The sequence below is a fragment of the Mauremys mutica genome, chromosome 9 (assembly GCF_020497125.1).
Source record: "Mauremys mutica isolate MM-2020 ecotype Southern chromosome 9, ASM2049712v1, whole genome shotgun sequence".
NCBI lineage: Eukaryota > Metazoa > Chordata > Testudines > Geoemydidae > Mauremys > Mauremys mutica.
In genome coordinates this window covers 88997622-89017610 of record NC_059080.1, presented here as the reverse complement: position 1 = coordinate 89017610, position 19989 = coordinate 88997622, and the positions used below count along the sequence as shown (strand labels likewise).

Below are 19989 nucleotides of genomic sequence, written 5' to 3'. Positions count from 1 at the left end.
GTAGCCCAAAATTGAGAGAGAGAGAGAGAGAGAGTGTGTGTGTGTGTGTGTGTGTGTACACACCCCTTAGCTTGAAGTAATAATAGCAACTCAATGCATGGTTTCCATCATGCAGAGGGGGTTACAGTTGTGTCTAATGGTTTCAGCACCATACTATTAAAAATTGTTCCTGCACCTCTGCAAGTGTTTCTGGGATTGCTGTTAAGATATACTAAAAGACATCAGATATGAAACTCAAGTCAACCATGTAATTAGGAATTATTTAAAAAGCCACACTAGCAAATGAACATGCTGCCTCCAAGAGAAATGAGCTTTGGCACCAATCTCTGACCAATTATAAAGCAGCATTCACTGACTGTCCATCACAGGTGGAGGCAGAGTGGCTGAGATGCAGGAGCAGATACAAATCCTGATCTCAGCTACACTGAAGACAGCAGAACTACTCTGGATTGATACCAGTGTGATTCCAAATTCAATTTGGTTCCAATTAACAGAGATGTAAAAAGTTAAGCATGTGGGGTTTCCAGACAGTAACAATAATCTCACAAAATCTTTCAACCTGAAGGTTTCCAATACAGCACTCCTGAAACACATCTGAAAATAGGGCGAAAGTCTGAGTGGTCTGCACAATGGCAGAGGGAAGGGAGAGAGGATAGTTTGGTTAAGACACTGGGTGACTCCCTCTTCTTAGAAACAAGGCATGGGCACTGTAGTGAGGCGGCCTGGCTCCCGGCCACACCTAAGAGAGAGGAACCAGAACAGCCACCTCAGTGGGCGGAGCCACCACCACCTGTCCCCGCCCCCCGGAAGTCAAGGGGCGGGACAGGAAGTATAAAGGCCCGGCCCCAACGCTCAGTTGTAACCCGGCGGCCGGAGAGGACAGACGCTTCGGACCACGCTCCTGCTGGACCGAGTCTTCCCCGAGCCAGGTATCCGGAGGAGGACTGGCTGAGCCTGCCCCGAGCCAGGTACCCCGAGGTGGACGTACCGAGCCTGCCCCGAGCCAGGTACCCCGAGGTGGACGTACCGAGCCTTCCCCAAGCCAAATATCCGGAGGAGGACTGGCTGAGCCTGCCCCGAGCCCGGTACCCCGAGGAGCCGTTCGAGCACTACCCCGACCCGAGTCCTGAGGAGCAGCCCGAACTAGCCAGCCCTCCACCTGGCGAGGAGCCCATGGTGTGGGACCCAGCGCTCGACCCCAGGGATGAGCAGGTACCCAGAGAGGGGGAAATGGAGTGTAGCCCGGGAGTAGCCGACCCCTGTCAGGCTGTAGGCACCGAGGTGCCCATGTCAGTGTGTTGCGGTCAGGACCCCACTGACCAGCGGCAGTGATAGCCGCTAATAGGGCCCCAGGCTGGGACACAGTGGAGTGGGTGGGCCTGTGTCTTCCCTGCCACCCCACTCACGGGTGGCAGTCTCCCCCTCACACCAGCGCGCAGGCACAGAGGCCTGCACTTGTCTGATTGTTACTGCTCAGCTCCTGATGCAAGGACCTGAGCCCTGATCTCTTATTGTTGCTCAGCTCCTGGGACAAGGACCTGAGCCCTGAACTATTATTGCTGCTCAGCTCCTGCTGCAAGGCCCTGAGCCCCTTGAACTATTGTTTGCTGCCCCGCCCTGACTGAGGGCGTGGGCTTTATTGACTGCTTGCCTTTTGTTCAGCCCCTGCCTGAGGGGCGGAACCCCTGGACCTTCGGAGACTGATCACGAACTTAGGCCACACCTGAGAGGGCCGAGCCCCCGCACCGGACTGTTACAGGCACTTTTAACACCTCACAGCAGCACAAGTTTGAAATCTCATTTGGAAATGACCAACAATTAAATTACTTGCGATAAGTTTCTAGATTTTTAGCATAATATGGTAAAATGCATAAGTAACTTAGCTGTCTCAGGAGGCTGAGGCGATATGTCAAGGGTCGGCAACCTTTCAGAAGTGCTGTACCGAGTCTTCATTCATTCACTCTAATTTAAGGTTTTGCATGCCAGTAATTAACATTTTTAGAAGGTATGTAAAGTAAATAAGGTTTTAAAAATGTTTAAAAATCTTCATTGAAAATTAAATTAAAATGCAAAGCCCCCTCGGACTGGTGGCCAGGACCCAAGCAGTGTGAGTGCCACTGAAAATCAGCTCCTGTGCTGCCTTTGGCATGCATGCCATAGGTTACCTACCCGCTGCGTTAAGTCAAGACAGCTGGATTATGAACTTGTAGGTTCAGGGAGTCAGAATGTTGTATTCCTACAGCATCTCTGCCATTAGGCTCTTTCCCTAATCAGACATAAAAAAAGGCTCATAACTAAAGTGTAATTTACCAGTCATTTGAGTCATTCCCCTTCCCTTTTGTCTCTCCTTGAAGCTACATTACACTCTATGGATCTAATCCAGTTCCCATGGGCTTCACTAGAAGTTGGATCAGGCCTCAACTGGGGCAACAGAGACTAATATTTAAAATATTTGAGAAAATCTGAGACACACATCACAGGATGGTCATGGTCCCATTTGTCTAATATGTATTAAAATTCTACTAAATTTCTAGTAATCATATTTGCTCAGTTTCCACAGCTACTAGTAAGCCTCCTCTCCACTGCCATACTCTCTAATGCATACAGTACTGATTTGAGAATGAGTTGATTGAATATTTGAGTCTTTTATACATTACCAGATAAAGATCTGAAAAAAATTAATGTGCACTAGTTGATAGAGAAATTAGGTTGAAAATTCTAGTCTACCCTGTACCCAGAGCAGGTTTCAGTATAACATCACCTCTAGATGTTGACCTGCACAGTTTTCTGCTTACGTTTAATAATTTATTTTCAAAATTGGTTAAACTAATCACATTTTATCAGAAAAGAGTAACTTTATTACACTTGTTATACAGCTATAGGGAGAAAAATCAATGAGACCACTAACATTTTGTTGCAATAAGGAAATTTTAATAGAGTAACTGTTTAAATGTTCCACTAAATATAAATAAAATTGTTCCCATTAAAGTCATCCTACTAGACCGGCATATAAGTTACGAAGTTTAAGTAAAAACCAGTAAGGGGAGTAGAGGCAACTTACTCTGAAATACTTTGATTTTAAAAGTAGCCACATATCTTAAGAGAACTGAATGCTGGTCAGTACCTTTGTTATTTCCATATCTCTGTTTGGACCCTGTGTCTGTTTTGGAAGTGTGTATGCAAAATGTCACATGTCCACTGATTCTTTTTCTCTTTAGTTGTTGCTGGCATATCAAATTGTAGCCACTCATCTCCTATCTAACCCTAAAATTTTTAAAATAAGTACAGTGAATTTAGTATTTGTGGACATGTCTAATAGAATTGGGCAATGAAATGCTTTCTGTCCACAGAACAGCTCCCAACAATAGTGCACTCTTTCTCGTCTTACCCCGTCAATGTGTCTCAGAGCTGAGCACTGCAAATTAGGGTTAAGGGTAATTAGGGGTTCAATGTGTACATGAGCTGGATGTTCCATCCAGCTCAGTTTTTTTTAAAAGGTGATATATGAACCAATAAAGTTTGGGAGCCAGTAGATTAGAAGATAGCTTAACTTGGCACGGAAATGGAACTATGAACTCTCCTGCCAGGGTTGGTAGGGGTTTTGAGATCTAGACACCTGTCTAACTAGGAAATGAGCTTGTGATGGCAGGCTATTTCAAATAGGTCACTGCACAGACAGCAGGTGACAGCTTTACTAAAAAAGGTATTTAATATTATTCCAACTTAGAATGATTAAACTTAATTTTCAACAGGATTATTAAGATGTCATTTCATTTTAGCTGAGGACATAGAGATACATTCATTGCCCTAAAGGCTTCAAAACAGGGATCGCCCAATTACTTGGAAAAATGCTGGACCTTATTTTCAAAAATATTAGTAAAACCATCTTCAACTTAAGTATTACACACTTGTTTAAAAAAAAAACTTCAGGTGCTGTTCTCCAACTGGCTTTTAAAAACTAGATAGAGGCCAAATGTCAGTCTGTCTTGATTTTAATTCACTGAACTCAATGGGAGTTTTACTTGAATAAAGACACAAATTTAGCTTCAGTGTAGACTACAAAATGGTTTTACCACCCTGCATTTTATAGTAAAAGCAAGGGTTCTGTGCTGTTCTTGCTCATCTGAAAGGAAGACGCATGTGTACCATTTTATATATGATAATAGGGGGTGTTTAGGGGGGTACTGAGATACAACACAGAACCAAATAGCTAAAGACTGTTGTACACCAAGGACTGCAGTTCAGTTCCCAATGCTAGCAACGGAGATTGGAACTGCAAGCATGGTAGATATCAGCTTCTGCCTGAAGGCAGGGTGTTGTTCAAAAGAGCTGCTAAACTGAGTGGAGAGAAGAGTTTTGAGCCAGTGTACTATCCCATTGCACATGCACATCTAAGGAAGGGGATGGTAGTGACAGATCTGTTAAAGTCACTGTAAACACCAGTAACACACAAATGTCAAAGTTTGCCAGGGAACAGGTTAATAAAAATTTCTTCTGTATCAATAGAAAAATGCATAACAGAGCCAATTTCTGTTCCCCATACAATAAATATTCAGAAGTAGTATGCAAATTAGACCTTATCAATGCACATGTAAAATGTATATATTTGCACAATCAGAAAAATTAACATCTTCATTCAAAACACTGGTAATGGAAAAGAGCAATTCAAGAAAAAAAAGATGTCAACTAGTGAAAATTCACGCAACAACTAGCATTCTTTCCTCACAGTGGTGTCAGGGAGGAATAATATCTGTATTCACTATTTCAATTTGTCTGAAATTGAATGATTCAGAGGAATTGTCTTAACTTTTTAAATGCTTATATAACTAAACACAAAATGTCCTCCAACAGTCTAGCAAATCAGAGATGTGAGAGACAAACTGAACATTCAAAGTGCTTCAGCAGTTTTGAAAACAATTTGATCTTGGTCATCTTTTGAATTAGCTTTTTTGTTATCTGTACTTCTGAACAAGTGAATACTCTCAAGATATGCCTACTCATCAGTTAATATAGTACTCCAGTTTCTGAATATAGAAAATGTTAAGATTAACATTACGGCATACAGACAGCTGTGTTATCTGCTTTTGTTTAATAAGGATCAATTTACTCACTCAAATACATGAAATGTTGGCAGGAAACTAAAGCTCCTGGGACAAATCTACCAATCAAACAGATTCTCTGAGGTCCTCCATCTTGCATTTCTCTAATAAACACACCCTGAAATGGCTTCAATTATACAAATTGAAATTTGGATAAAACTTCTAAATAATAAGTAACAGTTAAAATAAAAAGGGTTGCTTTATTTTAAAATTACATACAGAATAATTTCTTCTTGAATTATGATAGTGGGGGAAGTGAGGGTGAAAAGAAGACAGCCATAGTTTCCAAACTATGCTGTTCCCTTTGCCTCCTCGAGATGACATCTTTCTCTGAACCAGATGTACAAAACAGTTTGGATTTCTTAAGTTGGTGGTACACAATTTGTACACAACTGAAAACACTGCAGCCAAATAAGCACTACCAGCTTGTATGTCTAGCAAAATACTTTAAAATTACCTTCTGCTAAAACTAGTTGTCTTAAAGTTTTTTTCTTACAATTTTATAAAAATCAAGAAGAATGTCAAGAGAGCCATGAGCTAAGAAGTGCTTTACTTAACTAGCTATCAAATGAATATACTAGGAATAATGTGAGATTTGGTCATTCAACTTTTACCATTTTACAAAGCTATTTTGAGTAGGCTATACTTACTGAAAAGTTATGCAAGTACCAGAAAATGACAATAGGGAAACTATGTTCTTCGGTATGTTTGAGGACTATCTAGACAAATTATAGGATCTGACAGAAAACTTGTCAAATTGACACAACTTTTGTAAATGTGTATTAATGACTTCAGATTGTATCAAGTAATCAAGCTAATAGTTTTTTTAAAATGAAGAAACTAGATATAAAACTGTTTGGATAACGTGTATTTCAAACAAATGGAAAGAATGTTACTGTAACTACATTTTGGTGATCAGCCAATGAAGAAAATCCAATTGTTTTGCACATATACAGTCTCAAAACTACAGTGAGTTAGGATTTTTCATGTAAAGGCCTAGTTTCTTCTTCCTCCTCCTCCTCCTCACAATCTCCTTCATCTGTTTGCTGTTCAAGTTCCTCTTTTGTGATCATTTCAAAATCATTTCCATTTCCACTACTATGCTGGGATCGGTCATCCTCACGCCTATCACTGTCTGTGTCTGAATGCCGCTCTCCTCCAGAGCCATCTGCTCCTGAGTTGCCTGTTGCTTCGACTTTTCCATCCTCATCTTCCTTTTTCTCACTATCTGATTTCTCCTCACTGTCAGACTTCGGCTGCTTTTTGGACTCTGATTTCTCCTCTTTCTTTGAGTCTGCTTTTGGTCCCTTGTATTCGTGTGTGTACAGGGGCCTGAAGGAGTCAATGAAACCCACGTCTGCTGTCAGATTTGGCAAAAACCAGAAGTGATGCCTTCCTCCAGTTATCAACCAAATAATAAGGAAGAGAATGCAGCGGGCTGTGAGGAGAGAAAGCCCAAATATTTTATATAAATATTTACATATAACTTGTAACATAACTGTGTTCAGTAGATGCCTCTCCCCTGCTGTACTCAAAATCAAGTTGAGGACAGACAAAACACACAAAATACAAATGAAACCAAATCCCTGAGCTGGAAGGATGGGTCTAACAGCATGTTCTGATACTTAATGGTGGTGATCAAGGCGGCGGCAAGGGGGAGAATTAAAAGGTGCCATCTTTCAACACCCTCCCAAAAATAAAAGTCTGATACAAAGTTTGATGATAAAAGTTAGAAACTGTAAACAGCTAATAGACAGAAAAGTCTATTCCCCTGCAATGGGATACGATCATTTGATCTTAGCCAAAGACCAAGTTTTCTCTACTACAGTTTGTAAGTCTCCATGAAAAAGAGGGTCAGTGATTTCCCATCTGCATTTTTAAGCACTGTTTTGCTCAGCTACATACCATTCAAGTCAAAAAGCAAGCTTGATTACCTGCATCCAGCTCCTCTAAGGTAATTAAGCTCTTAACTTCCACTGATTTCAGATGTGAGGATCTGGACCCAAATCCTTAACAGGTGAGTCATGTTCTCAGTTTTATTTCTTTTGCAAGTGCCTATGGGTTGGTCCTGAGCTATTCCTTTAGGGTATTGCACCTAATTCTGCCTAGAAGGCAGGTGGCCAAAATGCAGGCCTCTGATATCAAGATGCAATACATACCCGAATGTGACTCAAGCTGTTTTACTTTCCTTTGTATTCTATCTACAAGCAATGCCCATAAGTTTATAAGTAACACACTGTTTCTAGGTCTGATTTCACCTCTGCCAAAAGCCTGAACTGGCTTTTCAGGAGGAAGCACACATTCTGTGACTAAGAAGCACTGCCTCTAATTCGTAGATGATGGTCTTTTTTCCTCTCCCTGTTGTCTCAAACTTTTTCTCTTCACCTTGGCCACTGTTTCTCCTCCAGTTTAAAGACCCCACCAACATGACCACCTTTATTTCATCTCCCAACCTTACTAACATGTCTCACATTAGAGCCACTGCTACAATCTAGTGCCTAAAACAAGAGTGAAGCAGCAAGAGAGGTCTAACACGAACAGTGGACCAGAGAGCTCTGATAAGACAGAGCGCTTGTGCTATCCTAAGGACTATGATCTCCACTATGCAAGATCAAGAGTGCACCCTGGTGTAAGCCTGCAGACTGAAATGAACCCTGAGGAACACTTTTTTCCAATGCCACAATAGTGACATATAGTGGCCATTAAGCAATTACTCACATAAGATTCATCTATGGTGGTGGTCCCCAAACTTTTCCTCTCGTATCGCCCCCCCTTACCAGTAATGGAATGTGTCCACGGTCCCCTGGCCAGGAGCAGGGCTGTGGTGGGGAGGTCAAGCCAGGGCTGGAAGCAGAGCTGAGGGCAGAGTGGGGCTGAGTGGCACTTTCTTCCCTGTGGGAGCTGGCCTGGGCCCCCCCAGACATTCCTCCACACTCCCCAAAGGGGTGCATGCCTCACTGATTGGGGGACCACTGGTCTATGGCTATTTTAAAGAATAGGGGTAAAATTTTCAAACGTTAAGTTGACAGACAGATTTAGGAGCCCAAGTACTTATTCCACTTTTACAGGTTAGACAAGTCACTTAGACACATCTGAAAATTTTACCCTGCTTGTCCTGTTCATCTAACTTCTACTGATAACAAATGACACTTACCAACAGCAAGGAGGAGAATACTGGCTACAAAACAGCCTGCGCCTACGCTGAGGTAATAAACACCTACTCGCATCTCTGCAGGCCAAAGCGGGAAGAGAGTTGCAGCTATAACCGCAATCACTAAAAATGAAGATAAGAGTTTGAGAAACATGGATAAGATACCAATTAAAGGGCTATCGTGGTCTGGTGTTGTTGCCTGTAGTAATGTTTGTACAGACTTTGACCAGGCATTAGTAGCATAGCTAGGGAGGAGCGGGGCAGTGGCCACTCCCACACTGAGCACAAGTGGTGCCTTGTCAATTTCTTGGAGCCTTTGTACTCACCCAGGGGAGCAAATTTAAAAAAAAAAAAAGGTGCCACCCACTGCAGCTCTTTTATTTTACTTACCCAGCGGCGCTCTGGGTCTTCAGCGGCGGGACCTTCACTCACTCCACGGGTCTTCAGCAGCATTTCAGTGGCAATCCTTCAGTGCCACCAAAGACACCCAGAGCAAGTGAAGGGCCCGCCGCTGAAGACCTGGCACGCCACCGAGTAAGTAAAAGCGCCGCAGCGGGTGGCACCTTTTTTATCGCTCTCCCTGTTCCCTCCACCTGGCTACACCACTGCCAGGTATTCCCATTATTTGATTGCCATTCAGAAACAGTAGGATTTCTCTTGGCCCACAAATACACACATATAAATGACCAGCTTAGGCCATAAAAACCCAATAGAACATGCTTAAGTTTGGAGAGCAAGTGAATATCCCCACCCTTTCATTTTTTGCTTGTTTTTCAGTTGCCACCCTCACCCCCCTTGTCTTCCTTACAGTTGTACAGTTTCTGCCCTCCTGCTATTTGCTGAAGTCTACAAGATTGTGTAAATACATAACTGGCTCCCAACACCACTTTAGAAGCTAAGCACATTACCTTTCAAAGTCCTAAATATATCATGGTCATATAAATTATATCTCCATAGAGAATTGTGCTGATAGAGAGATGATATGAAGATGGAACTGGGAGCCAGCAACTCCTACATTCTAATGCCAGCTCTGACACTGACTTACCCATGTGGCCTTGCCTTGGCAAGTCACTTAACCTCTCTGCTTAGTTTTCCTCATCTTATAATTGGAACAAACAATATTCACCTACCTCAGGGAGGGTTTAAAAAGATGATTTGTATAATTCTCAAGATAAAAAGCACCATAGTAGTAGTAAGTATTCCCTGGTAAGTGTAGACAGAATCTAATATACAAAACATCCTGTACACAACATCCCCACCAGCTGTAGCATGTAACATGGCTAGGACCTCTATATACTGATCAAAAATATTTATCCATCTACCTTAGGTATTTCCAAGATGCCCATCACCATGGTGGTTAGGCATAAAGTGTCAACATGATTCTCTAGAAAGGTGCTACCATGATTTCTAAACTCAGGGAAGTTGGGTGCCTTTTAGGCCCTAACTTTTTCCATTTCCCCATTACACAGCATACACAGCAGCAGCTAATGAAGAATAGACCACTGTGTAAACATTAAAATTGATCCAGATTGTAAAAAAAATAAAAAAAATTGCTTAGGCCAATGATCTACATAAATAATATTGGGAGGTGGAAGGGAAAGGGTATCAATTATGAGTGTTCAGTACCTATTAAGGACACAATCTATTAGTGTTAAGTAATTGAAATCTACAGATCAGTTAGTAGGTGTAACTGTAAGTGAGGTGCAAATTGATAAAAATGTTAATTCTGTGTCCGAATCTGAGAGAATAAAAAGGAGCCTCACTATTTTGAGGTTTTTACTGCATGCACCTTTTCTCTCATTGGTACCAAGGCTGAAGCAGGTATCAAATTAGAGCAAAAAGTGTAAACACTAAAAGGTTTGTCCATGGGAAAGAGACAGATGTCTTGAGGAACATTAACATCTATTCTTACTTACCAAGAACAAGTCCCATGGCAAATGTTTTAAAATGAACTGGGTCATAGATCCACACATACACCTGCAGTAAGAATAAATCAGGTTAAAATTAACAAATTATATTCCCAAATAAAGATCTTTGGTAAGAGCTTTCAGATTCGTTTCCTCATCTGCATGTTTCTTTATTACCATATTACTCTACTACTATGTTACATTCACCACCAGGTGCCACTCTGTCCTCCAAGTCAGCACTGAACCACGGTACAGCTGGAGGTTCCGTATTTTTGGATGAGACATGAAGCCAAGGTCTATGTCAATTCTGCTCAGTGAAGTAGCTGCAGAAGCAGATATATAAACTTGTCAGTACCACCCCTTTAAGCCTACACAAATTGCCTCAGCAATGCACTGATCTTAATCTGACTCAGTGAGCAGAAGGCCTAACACAGTACTTTTATTGGAGAAGGATGTATAATATAAATATTTAATATTACACTGGTGCCAAATCTTGTCAGGCACAAGGATGAAGGCTGGGAGCTTCCAGCATTTGATAAATGTTCTTATTAGAATATATTGTTCACACCCTGGTGTGTGTTGGTGCCTTTATTTAAAATATTTTAATGACTTACTAGTATTATTTACTCCTGAGGGCATTCTGTGCCAAAAAATTAAAAATTCTGCACACAGTATTTTAAAATTCTGCAAATTTTATTTGTCAAATAAATGTGGAGGCTCCAGACGTGGGAGATCACTGTGCAGCTCCCACCCACAACACAGACTCAGCAGTGAGGCTGCACCCAACCCTGATACTGCACAAGGACTGGGCCTGCCCCAGAAACACCCCAGAACCATGCCCCTCAGTGCCATGTGCACCAGTGGGCGGGCAGGCGCAGCAAAGCAGGATCCAAGTGTGGAGGGGCTTGGTGTGGGTTCTGTGTGGGGCACTGTGGGTGCGGGCGGCTCCGTGGGGGATCTGGGTGCACAGGCGCTTGTTGGGGGTGGTTCTTGTTGCAACAGTAATGGGAGTCTGCAGGGGGGGTCCAGGTGAAGGTGGTTGGGCTCAGCAGGGTGGGGACCCAGGTGACTCGTTGGGGTAGGCCAGGTGCAGGGGGAGTGGGGCTTGTTGAGATTCTGGGTGTGGGGGGAGTGAGGCTTGGCAGGAGGGTCTGGGTATGAGGGGGTCTGGATACATGGGGGTTGGATGCATGGGGGAGCAGCTCCCTGTACAGGGATCTCTCCCTCTTCAGCTGAATTTGCAGAGCTTCCTACAGCCAGAGGAGAAATCTGGGGGTGGGTCTAACACAGCCCCAGATGCCATGCAGGGGAAGAGGAAGTCCTCTCCAGCCCAGCTGAGACTAGCAGCTGAGCCCAGTGCAGGGTAAGAGCCACCAGCTGGGGTCTTCCCCAGTCCCACCCTCTGCCCCACAGTGCTTTACCTGTGTGCCAGCTGCCCTAGGCACCCAAAACATACTGCTGGGGAGTCTCGCATGACCGCTCTTGTGGCTTCCCCGTCAGAAAGTCATTTTTTCTGCGAGGAAGAAAAGAAATCTGCGGGGGACATAAATTCTGCACATGTGCAGTGGCACAGAATTCTCCCAGGAGTATATTATTTTCCATTAATAATACATAGCCCTTTAAACTTTCAGCATCTTACAAACATTAATCCTCATAGCTCCATCAGAGGTAAAGAAAGGAAAGTTACTTTCATCTGGCTTATTTGAAAATACCATTTTAGCTGTATATGTCTACTTAGGACTTGAAGTTTAGCATGAGACTGGCATTAACTTCCCTAGCTCTCAAAGACTGGCATTTTCCAGTGCTGGTAGTTGTCTCATTTACTGACCAACCAGTGGTGCCTCAATGTCCCACTTGAGCATTCATTTGTAATGCTTTAATGAGTAGAAAGCATGGAGCTCTCTAACCTCTAAGAATCATTTGTGAGCAAAAAATTAGCTAAATGGACAAAAGGCAAGTCATCAAGGGTTCATCTCCCAACTGTAAGGAAGTAGGAACACATCAAAGGATATCTTCAGAGAATTACAGGTAAATAATTTTCCCTTCTTTTAAGCAACAAAATCACTTTCCGGAATGGATTCCTAGAAGCATTACTTCTTAAAAGAAGCTTTAGCCAAGGATAATTTATGAAAGATGTTTTCTCTAGGAGTTCACATTAGGTAACAGACTCACGGAAATGAAAGCCTCAGAAATAACACTAAATCAAAGTGTTTATGGAGCTTTGGAGGTACTGGCCATGAAGCAATAACTTCCAGTAAAAAACAAACTCACTCATGTTCCCAAAGGGAAAAAATATATACTGCTCTAGGTGCCAAGAGGCACCCAGGAGAAAGAGATCAAGGGAAAACAGACAGCAAGCCAGGAGGCTCAAAAGAAGACAACTGTAGGAATAAACTAAGGTAAGGGAGATAAGTTCTATCTGATAGGCTCAAACAAATGGCAATTAGGAGCAATAATTTATACCCAGTACAGTGTCATCTTAATCCCCACTGTTGCATCACATTGTACTAAAGGTGTTCATGGGAACTACACAATCCACTTGAACCACGAATTCACTCACCCTAAGGAAAAAGCTTCTTGTCAAAGTGAGGAATACTTTGAACTAGTATGATTAATGAATGTCATTAAAGCCAGATACCATCTTCATCTAGTAGTGAAGACTCAAAGTACCTGACAGCAGTAACTGGTGACCTTCACAGCTGAAAAGAAGGTGACCGTTATGTCAACTGCATACCAGACATACAAACCCACTACTGTAGGTACTCACCAATTTTGTGAAGAAAGTTTCTCTCGATGTATAGTCTGCAGGATAGGCAGAGAACTGGAACCAGTCATAACAGTCACAGTCCTAACGGGACACTCCTTTGCTGACCACCGTCAGAAAGGAATTTAAGGAAACATTCCAGGGACCAATGAGACACAGCAGTTGGTCTATGTATGAGACACATTTCCCTCTGTTTAAATGGGTAAAATCACTGAGAAGTACAGAAATTCCCTCTTGTCTCAAGATGTAAGTGCAAGGGCAGGAATCCAGACAGTATGGTATAATTAGAGAAGTAAATCATCTGATTTAAAGAAGAGGCAAGTGAGGCACGGAGAGGTTAAATAACTTAAGGCCACACAGAAAGTTGGTGGCAGAGTCTAGTTTAGAATTCAGGCGTGCCTGACTCCCAGGCCCATGTTCAGACCATGAGGCTTCTAGATGGCAACCACTTTGGACTCTCTTCCCTGTAACTGAATTTGAAGCTGAATTTGAAGTATTTAAAAATACTTCAATATGGCATGACCTACTAGCAAGAGAGGCCAGCAAGTTTCTACCCATGCTGGTAACTATCAAAAGGGCAGAAGGAAAAAGTCTGGAGAAATTAATCAGTTTCAGTATTTTATTGTCAATGTACTGGTCACCGATAAATACAGGAAGTATAGAAATAAAAGTTACACACAAACCTCACCTCATTTCCATCCAGAAAAACTTGATCTTCATGTGGCTCAAGTTTAAATTTTCTCTTGGTTTCCTTTTTCTTGGGTGTTCCTGGGTTCTCATCCTAAGAACATATATCAATCATGAAACAGAAGAAATAATTAAAAATGAATTTAGAGACTGTAAAAGGCCCTAGATTCATAGGTCCCATTTTGAAATTTTGGCTGCATCCATATATTGTTATTACAAAGTTGCTTATGAGTGCTGAGTAACAAGAATACTACTGCAGAAGCACTCCCCATTTTGGATCGAACAACCTTACCCTTTAAAAACTAGGTTTTCCACAGTAGTTTGTAGTATCTGCTAATAGATTTGACTGTCTTCTTTTTTGGGTTGCACTTACCTTCTTGCACTCTTCTTTCTCACCATCCTTTCTCTTTTCCTTCTCTTTCTCCTTCTTAGTCTTTTCATCTTTGCCACTTTCCTTCTTGCTCTTTTTCTCATCCTCTTTCCCACTCTCAGTCTTTCCTTTCTCTTTTTCTTTTTTTGTGTCCTTATCAGGCTTCATTTTCATCACTTTCAATGCTCGGTGAAAGAACTGTTTCTTTAGGAGTCTTACAATAAAAAGGTTATATTACTAAATCATTTAGGAGTTACTGGTGTGGTTATATGTTTAGAACACAATTATGTTATTGGATATCTGTGACAGAATGATGCAAAAACGGTGTCACACCAAGCAGGACTGATTATTAATAAATATAGTGGGCCTGATTCTCCTCTGCCTCACACCTGTGTGCCTTCTTTGTACGCCTGTGCAAAGTGGGAGTAAAACCTCTACCTTCCTGATTCGGCTGCATTTTGCAGAGATGTAAATGACACCACCAGGAACAAGAGAGTGGAAAATCGGGTACATTGTTAAAATTATTTTTCTTACACCCTTTCATTTGATACACTTCCTTTCAATACTTCTCTTTAATTACATGTCAGCATTTCTCATAGCAGCAGGAGATATGGGAAGTGGACATACAACTTACCAGGCTGTGTGGTTCAGAGCTGTAGGCTGACCCAAGATGTACTACTGGAACCAAGGTAACACACTTGGACAACCACATTCTGTGCAGTCCCAAACAGAAACTTGGTGCCAAGTGAGGGGGAAAGTGTTGGGGAGACCTTTACATCTGAGAAACCAAGTACATCTCTACCCCGATATACCGCTGTCCTCGGGAGCCAAAAAATCTTACCGCGTTATGTCGAACTTGCTTTGATCCGCCAGAGCACTGCTCCCACCGAGCACTGCTTTACCGTGTTATATTTGGTAACGTTATATCGGGGTAGAGGTGTATATGCCAACTGAGCTAGCCAGAGCATAAAGTACTGTGGTCATAGCCTTTGCCATGACAAGGGCAGGTCAGACTGGGGCTGCAGGAGGCAGGGATTAAAACACCAGAGAATCTGGTCCTTATTTTGTGGTCTAGTTAGTTTGAATTGTTGCCATTGCTTCACCCAGTAACTGATTCTCATCCTTTCATTTAACTATTATTATTACAGATCAGGTACCTTTGTCAGAGCTAATTTACCTAAATATTTTACAAGGTAAGAAATCAGCTGAACTACTTCATTGGAAAAACTATATGCAGAATGATATTAAAATAAAACACACAGCTGGAGGCACAACAAAAATTAAACAGATAGAAAGAAAAGAAAAGCAAAGCATGGTTTCATTCTTTTTTCCTTTTTAAGGCAGAGTAACTTTACTAAGAATATGTTTGAAAAATAGTCCAGTTCTGCTAATCTGATCCTAAGCTACATTGCTTTCAGCCTGACCTTGCAGTTCCTATGCACACAAACTCCCACTAAAGCCAGTGGGAATATTTAATGTAAAATGGCAGTAGAATCAGGACCTCAACCCCTTATTCAAAAGAAAGAAAAAAAAGTCACTTACCTTACAGTAACTGAAGTTCTTTGGGATGTGTTTTCCACATGGATTCCACTCTCGGTGTACATGTTCCTCATGCCTGTAAGATTGGACTCTTTTGGCCAGCAGTGTCCATTGAGGCCACACCTGTGCCCTAGATGTCCTCACTTCCCATCCACTCCCCACCTGAGGCATCAGGGTGGTGCGACCCCAATCATGGTGCTTAGCCAAAACAGAATCGCAGAAGAGTAGGACTCTAGTAGCAAGAAAGGAGGGCAGGGTGTGGAATTCACCTGGGCAACACATCTCAAAAGAACCAGTTACTGTACCATAAGGTAAGTAAGCGCTCTTTCTTTCAGTGATTGTTCACACAGATTCTATACTAGGTGAGAAACAAACAATCCATTTGCTTGTAGCTGTCCTACTTAAACAAAAACGGCAAGACAGCCCTACCAAGATAGGCATCCATTCTGGAAGCCTCTGCCAAAGAATAAGTGTCCCCACAATAAGAGTCTGAATCTCCAACCCTTCAAGCTGATGTAATGGCAACTAAAAAGGCAGTCTTCACTGATAGCAACCTGCTCCCTATACCACCTAAGGACTCTAAAAGGAGACCCATCAATCCTGTTAAAACTATACTGAGGCCCCAAGAGGCAGGTGACTCCTGAACTGGAAGGAGCAAAAACAAAAACAAAAACAAAAAACAAAAAACACCAAACACAAAAAAACTAATGAATAGGGCCATTAAGGAATCTAGCTACTCTAGGATGGAAAAAATACAGTTTGGCCCTGGATAACAGGATGATGTGCAGATATTATTGCTAGCTAAACCTTTATGGAAATAATAGGAAGCCAAAGTTGGTTCAGGTCTAGTAAACAGTCCAATTAGTTGAAATGAGAGTTGTTGAGGGCCACAATAGTTTAAAAATTTTTTTGTGGAAGATGGCTCTTGCTGACCTGAAATTTAACAAGACTTCTATGAACTCTCTGCTTTGAGTCAGTGTGGCAAAGAAAGTTAAGGCTACTTTAATCAAGTTGGTCACTTGTTGCGGTGATCTTTCCTGGATCAACCCATCATTGGGATATTGATAGACCTGGATCCCTTCTCTCCTTAAGTGAGCTGCTACAACTGCCAAGTCCTTGAACAGTACTGGTGCTGTGGAAAGTCCAGAAGACAAGATACTGTACTGGTAATGAAATGTTCCTACTAGAAATCTGAGATATTTCCTATAAGCCAGATGTATGGATATCTAAAAATAGGTGTCTTGAAAGGTTAGAGCCATGAAAGTCTTGAGGATCTAATTGAGGCTCGAGTCACCATCCTGAGCCTGAAATGGTGGATGAAGTTGTTGAGACATCAAAGGTCCAGAACAGGACACCAGCCACCTTTCTTCTTTGGAATGAAAATGTAATGTGAATAAGAATTCATTCCCCTGAATTTAAAGGGCACCTCCTTCCACTGTTCAGAGAAGCAGGAGAAAAAACAACTCTTGCTTCAACAGTATCTTGTGAGAGGGTCTCAGAAGAGGAATGGAGAAGGTACCTGAAGGGTAGTAAGCAACTTGAACTGCATGCCATACCTCTTGCTGACAATCTCTCAACACCTACTGGTCCAGTGATCCCAGCCCAGGCTTCCCCGAAAAAAGAAAGGCAGTTTCCAAAAGGGCTCAACTATGGCATGAAAACTGCTGTTGAGAGGAAGACATTGAGTGCATTGTAGCAGAGGAAGAAGCGATGGGTTGTCTATTCTGGAAGCTCTGTTTCTCCCTTACTCGCTCCAATGCCCTCAGAAAGTTATAACAGTATGGAGCAGAGCGATTATGTGGGAATCTTGAGGTCTGGTTTGCTTTCTTCTTGGGGCTGAGCTGTACAAACCCAGAGAACTCAGCGACTCAGGAGTCCTTTAACAGTGGAGGGCCTCATCCATTTTTGATTAGTGTTTTGGACCTCTCCAATTCTGAACCACCACCAATGTGATCATGGTGCATGTGGATGTATCAGATACATCCAAAGCAGCCTACAGGGAAGTTAAAGCCATCAGCTGCGCCTCTAGCATGATGGATTTTAATTCTTCCTTATGCTCCTGCAGCAGTCTTTCCATAAACAGAGAGAATTTGTCCCAGTTCAGATAGTCATATTTTGCCAAAAGCTGATAGTTGGGAGACTGGCAGAGAAGACAAATTTTCTGCTGAACTGATCTAGTTTCTTAGGATCCTTTTTCCTTGGTGATGTTTTTGGAGGCCCTTTCTGCTTGGATCTTTCTGTAACAGCCACTATGACAAGTGAATTTGGCACTACAGGAATGGCCATAGTGGGTCAGACAAATGTAGCCCAATATCCTGTCTCTGGCAGTGACAGTGCCAGATGTTTTAGAGGGAATGAACAGAACAGGACAATTCTGAATGATCCATCTCCTGTCATCCAGTCCCAGCGCCTGGCAGCTGGAGGTTTAGGGACACCCAGAGCATGGGTTTGCATTCCTGACCATCTTGGCTTAAAGCCATTGATGGACCTGTCCTCCATGAACATATCTAATTCTATTTTGAACCCAGTTATACTTTTAGCCTTCCAACGAGTTCCACAGGTTGACAGTGTGTTGTGTGAAGAAGAACTTCCTTATATTTGTTTTAAACCTGATGCCTATTAAGAAGCAAATAAAAATACTTGAAGCCCTTACGAGGACCTTCATACTGTCTATCCACGCTTTTGTAAGTGGCAGGTATCGATGCTGGAGCATGTCACAAGTCCACTGCAGGTTCTAATAATCCCTTGTTAATAAGCATAGAGTCTACCAGACATGGAAGGGTGCAGAATGTCTAGCAGCTTTTGCAATTTCTCTTGCACTAATTTCAGCGGGATGTCAAGGGTCTGGCCATACATTTCTTCAGTTTTGGAATGCCTTAAAGTCATCTGTTGGACAAGGTAGAGAGATTGGCTGCCATATCAGGGGAGGAGGATGAAACTGTTGCCGGGATCAACTGTTCCTCTACCCCTGCCTGTTATAGCCTTCTCCGTCTTAGGGGAAGGCGATCTTACCCTAGACGTGAGGGCAGAGGACATTGGTTTGAGGGCATATGGTTGCATACACCAGGCAGCCCAGTAGAGCCGTGACTGATAAGTAGGAACTGAGGAACTGTATGGCCCACTCTGCCCTTATGCCCATGAATGCGGGGGCTGAATGACATCTAGAGCACAGGCCCACCCCCAACAAGCACTGCTGGCCAAAAAAATCCAATCTGGTGTACATAAGGTGGAATCCATGTGGACAGTCACTTGAACAACAAGGCATTTAAAGCTTCTCCCAATTTCAGTCTTTACTGGAAGGTTCGTTTTGCTCCTACAAGTCATAAAGTAGGAACTTAAAATATATCTTTGCTGCCCTCCGATGCAGCCGATAGGCTCTTGATTGACTGCTCCTGGAGATTTGTGGGTTATAGAGCCCAGGTCTTCAGAGCAGCAGTCCCACAAGAATTCTTACATAAGAACAGCCATAATGGGTCAGCTCAAAGGTCAGTCTAACCCAGTGTCCTGTCTTCTGACAGTGGCCAATGCCGGGTGCCCCAGAGGGAATGAACAGAACAGGTAATCATTAAGTGATCCATCCCCTGTTGCGCATTCCCACCTTCTGGCAAACAGAGGCTAGGGTTACCATCCCTGCTCATCCTGGCTAATAGCCATTGATAGACCTATCCTCTATGAATTTATCTAGTTCTTTTTTGAACCCTGTTATAGTCTTGGCCTTCACAACGTCCTCTGGCAAAGAGTTCCACAGGTTGACTGTGCGTTGTGTAAAGAAATACTTTCTTCATCTGAAAGAGCAGCTATTCTGCTAGATAAACATTAAAATGTTTGTGGAATTGGGAGAAAGATACTTACTTTGCTATTATTTTACTGTCTCCTTTTTCCTCCAGGGGTGCTGCTCCAGTGGCAAAGCCACCAGTTATTACAGGATTGGACCCAATAAGTTCTTCTAATTTTTAATCATTGTAATTGTATAGTCGTTAAACTACATTATTTCTATGTTATTGATACAATGCCACAAATATTTTTTCAAACATTCTAATCAAAAACATACATTGCTTTGGCATCTCTTTTGAAGTAATTATAATGTACACAAAAAAGGTTAAGAAAAATAGTGAAAAATATTTTTTAAAAATCTGTCCCATTTTCAAAAGGGCCCAAGTGATTTAGGACCTTCAGAAAATGGGACTTTAATGCTTTTGAAAATTGTACTTGTTATTAAGACTATTTATCTTGACTAAAAGGCCATACCTGTTGCAATAGTCAACTATAGACTCTCGAGTTGTAAATAAGGCTTCATCTCCCTTCTTGGCTTTTGCCCATTTAGAATCCAAAAGGCAATCCACAGCTTTTGAGGCTGAAAGGAAAAAGGGAAAAAACAAACCTGTGATTAAAATATAGAAAGAGCTCACTTCAATATTTGATCCACCCAAATACTACAAAAACAGAATCTGTAATTAGTTCTCGGTTTTGCG

At 42.2% G+C, this 19989-nt stretch overlaps 1 protein-coding gene across 1 annotated transcript in view; it reads right to left on the bottom strand.

The window, feature by feature from the left end:
- Positions 1-2914: 2914 nt before the first annotated feature.
- Positions 2915-19989, bottom strand: part of SEC62 (SEC62 homolog, preprotein translocation factor) — a 31314-nt gene continuing 14239 nt past the window's right edge. The window contains exons 3-8 of the mRNA XM_045030083.1: positions 19766-19871; positions 13982-14192; positions 13610-13702; positions 10167-10227; positions 8254-8373; positions 2915-6537 (exon numbers count right to left, since the gene is read on the bottom strand). Of these exons, the coding sequence (XP_044886018.1) occupies positions 6074-6537; positions 8254-8373; positions 10167-10227; positions 13610-13702; positions 13982-14192; positions 19766-19871 (1055 nt within the window). The 3' untranslated portion in view covers positions 2915-6073. The remainder of the gene's footprint in view (positions 6538-8253; positions 8374-10166; positions 10228-13609; positions 13703-13981; positions 14193-19765; positions 19872-19989) is intronic.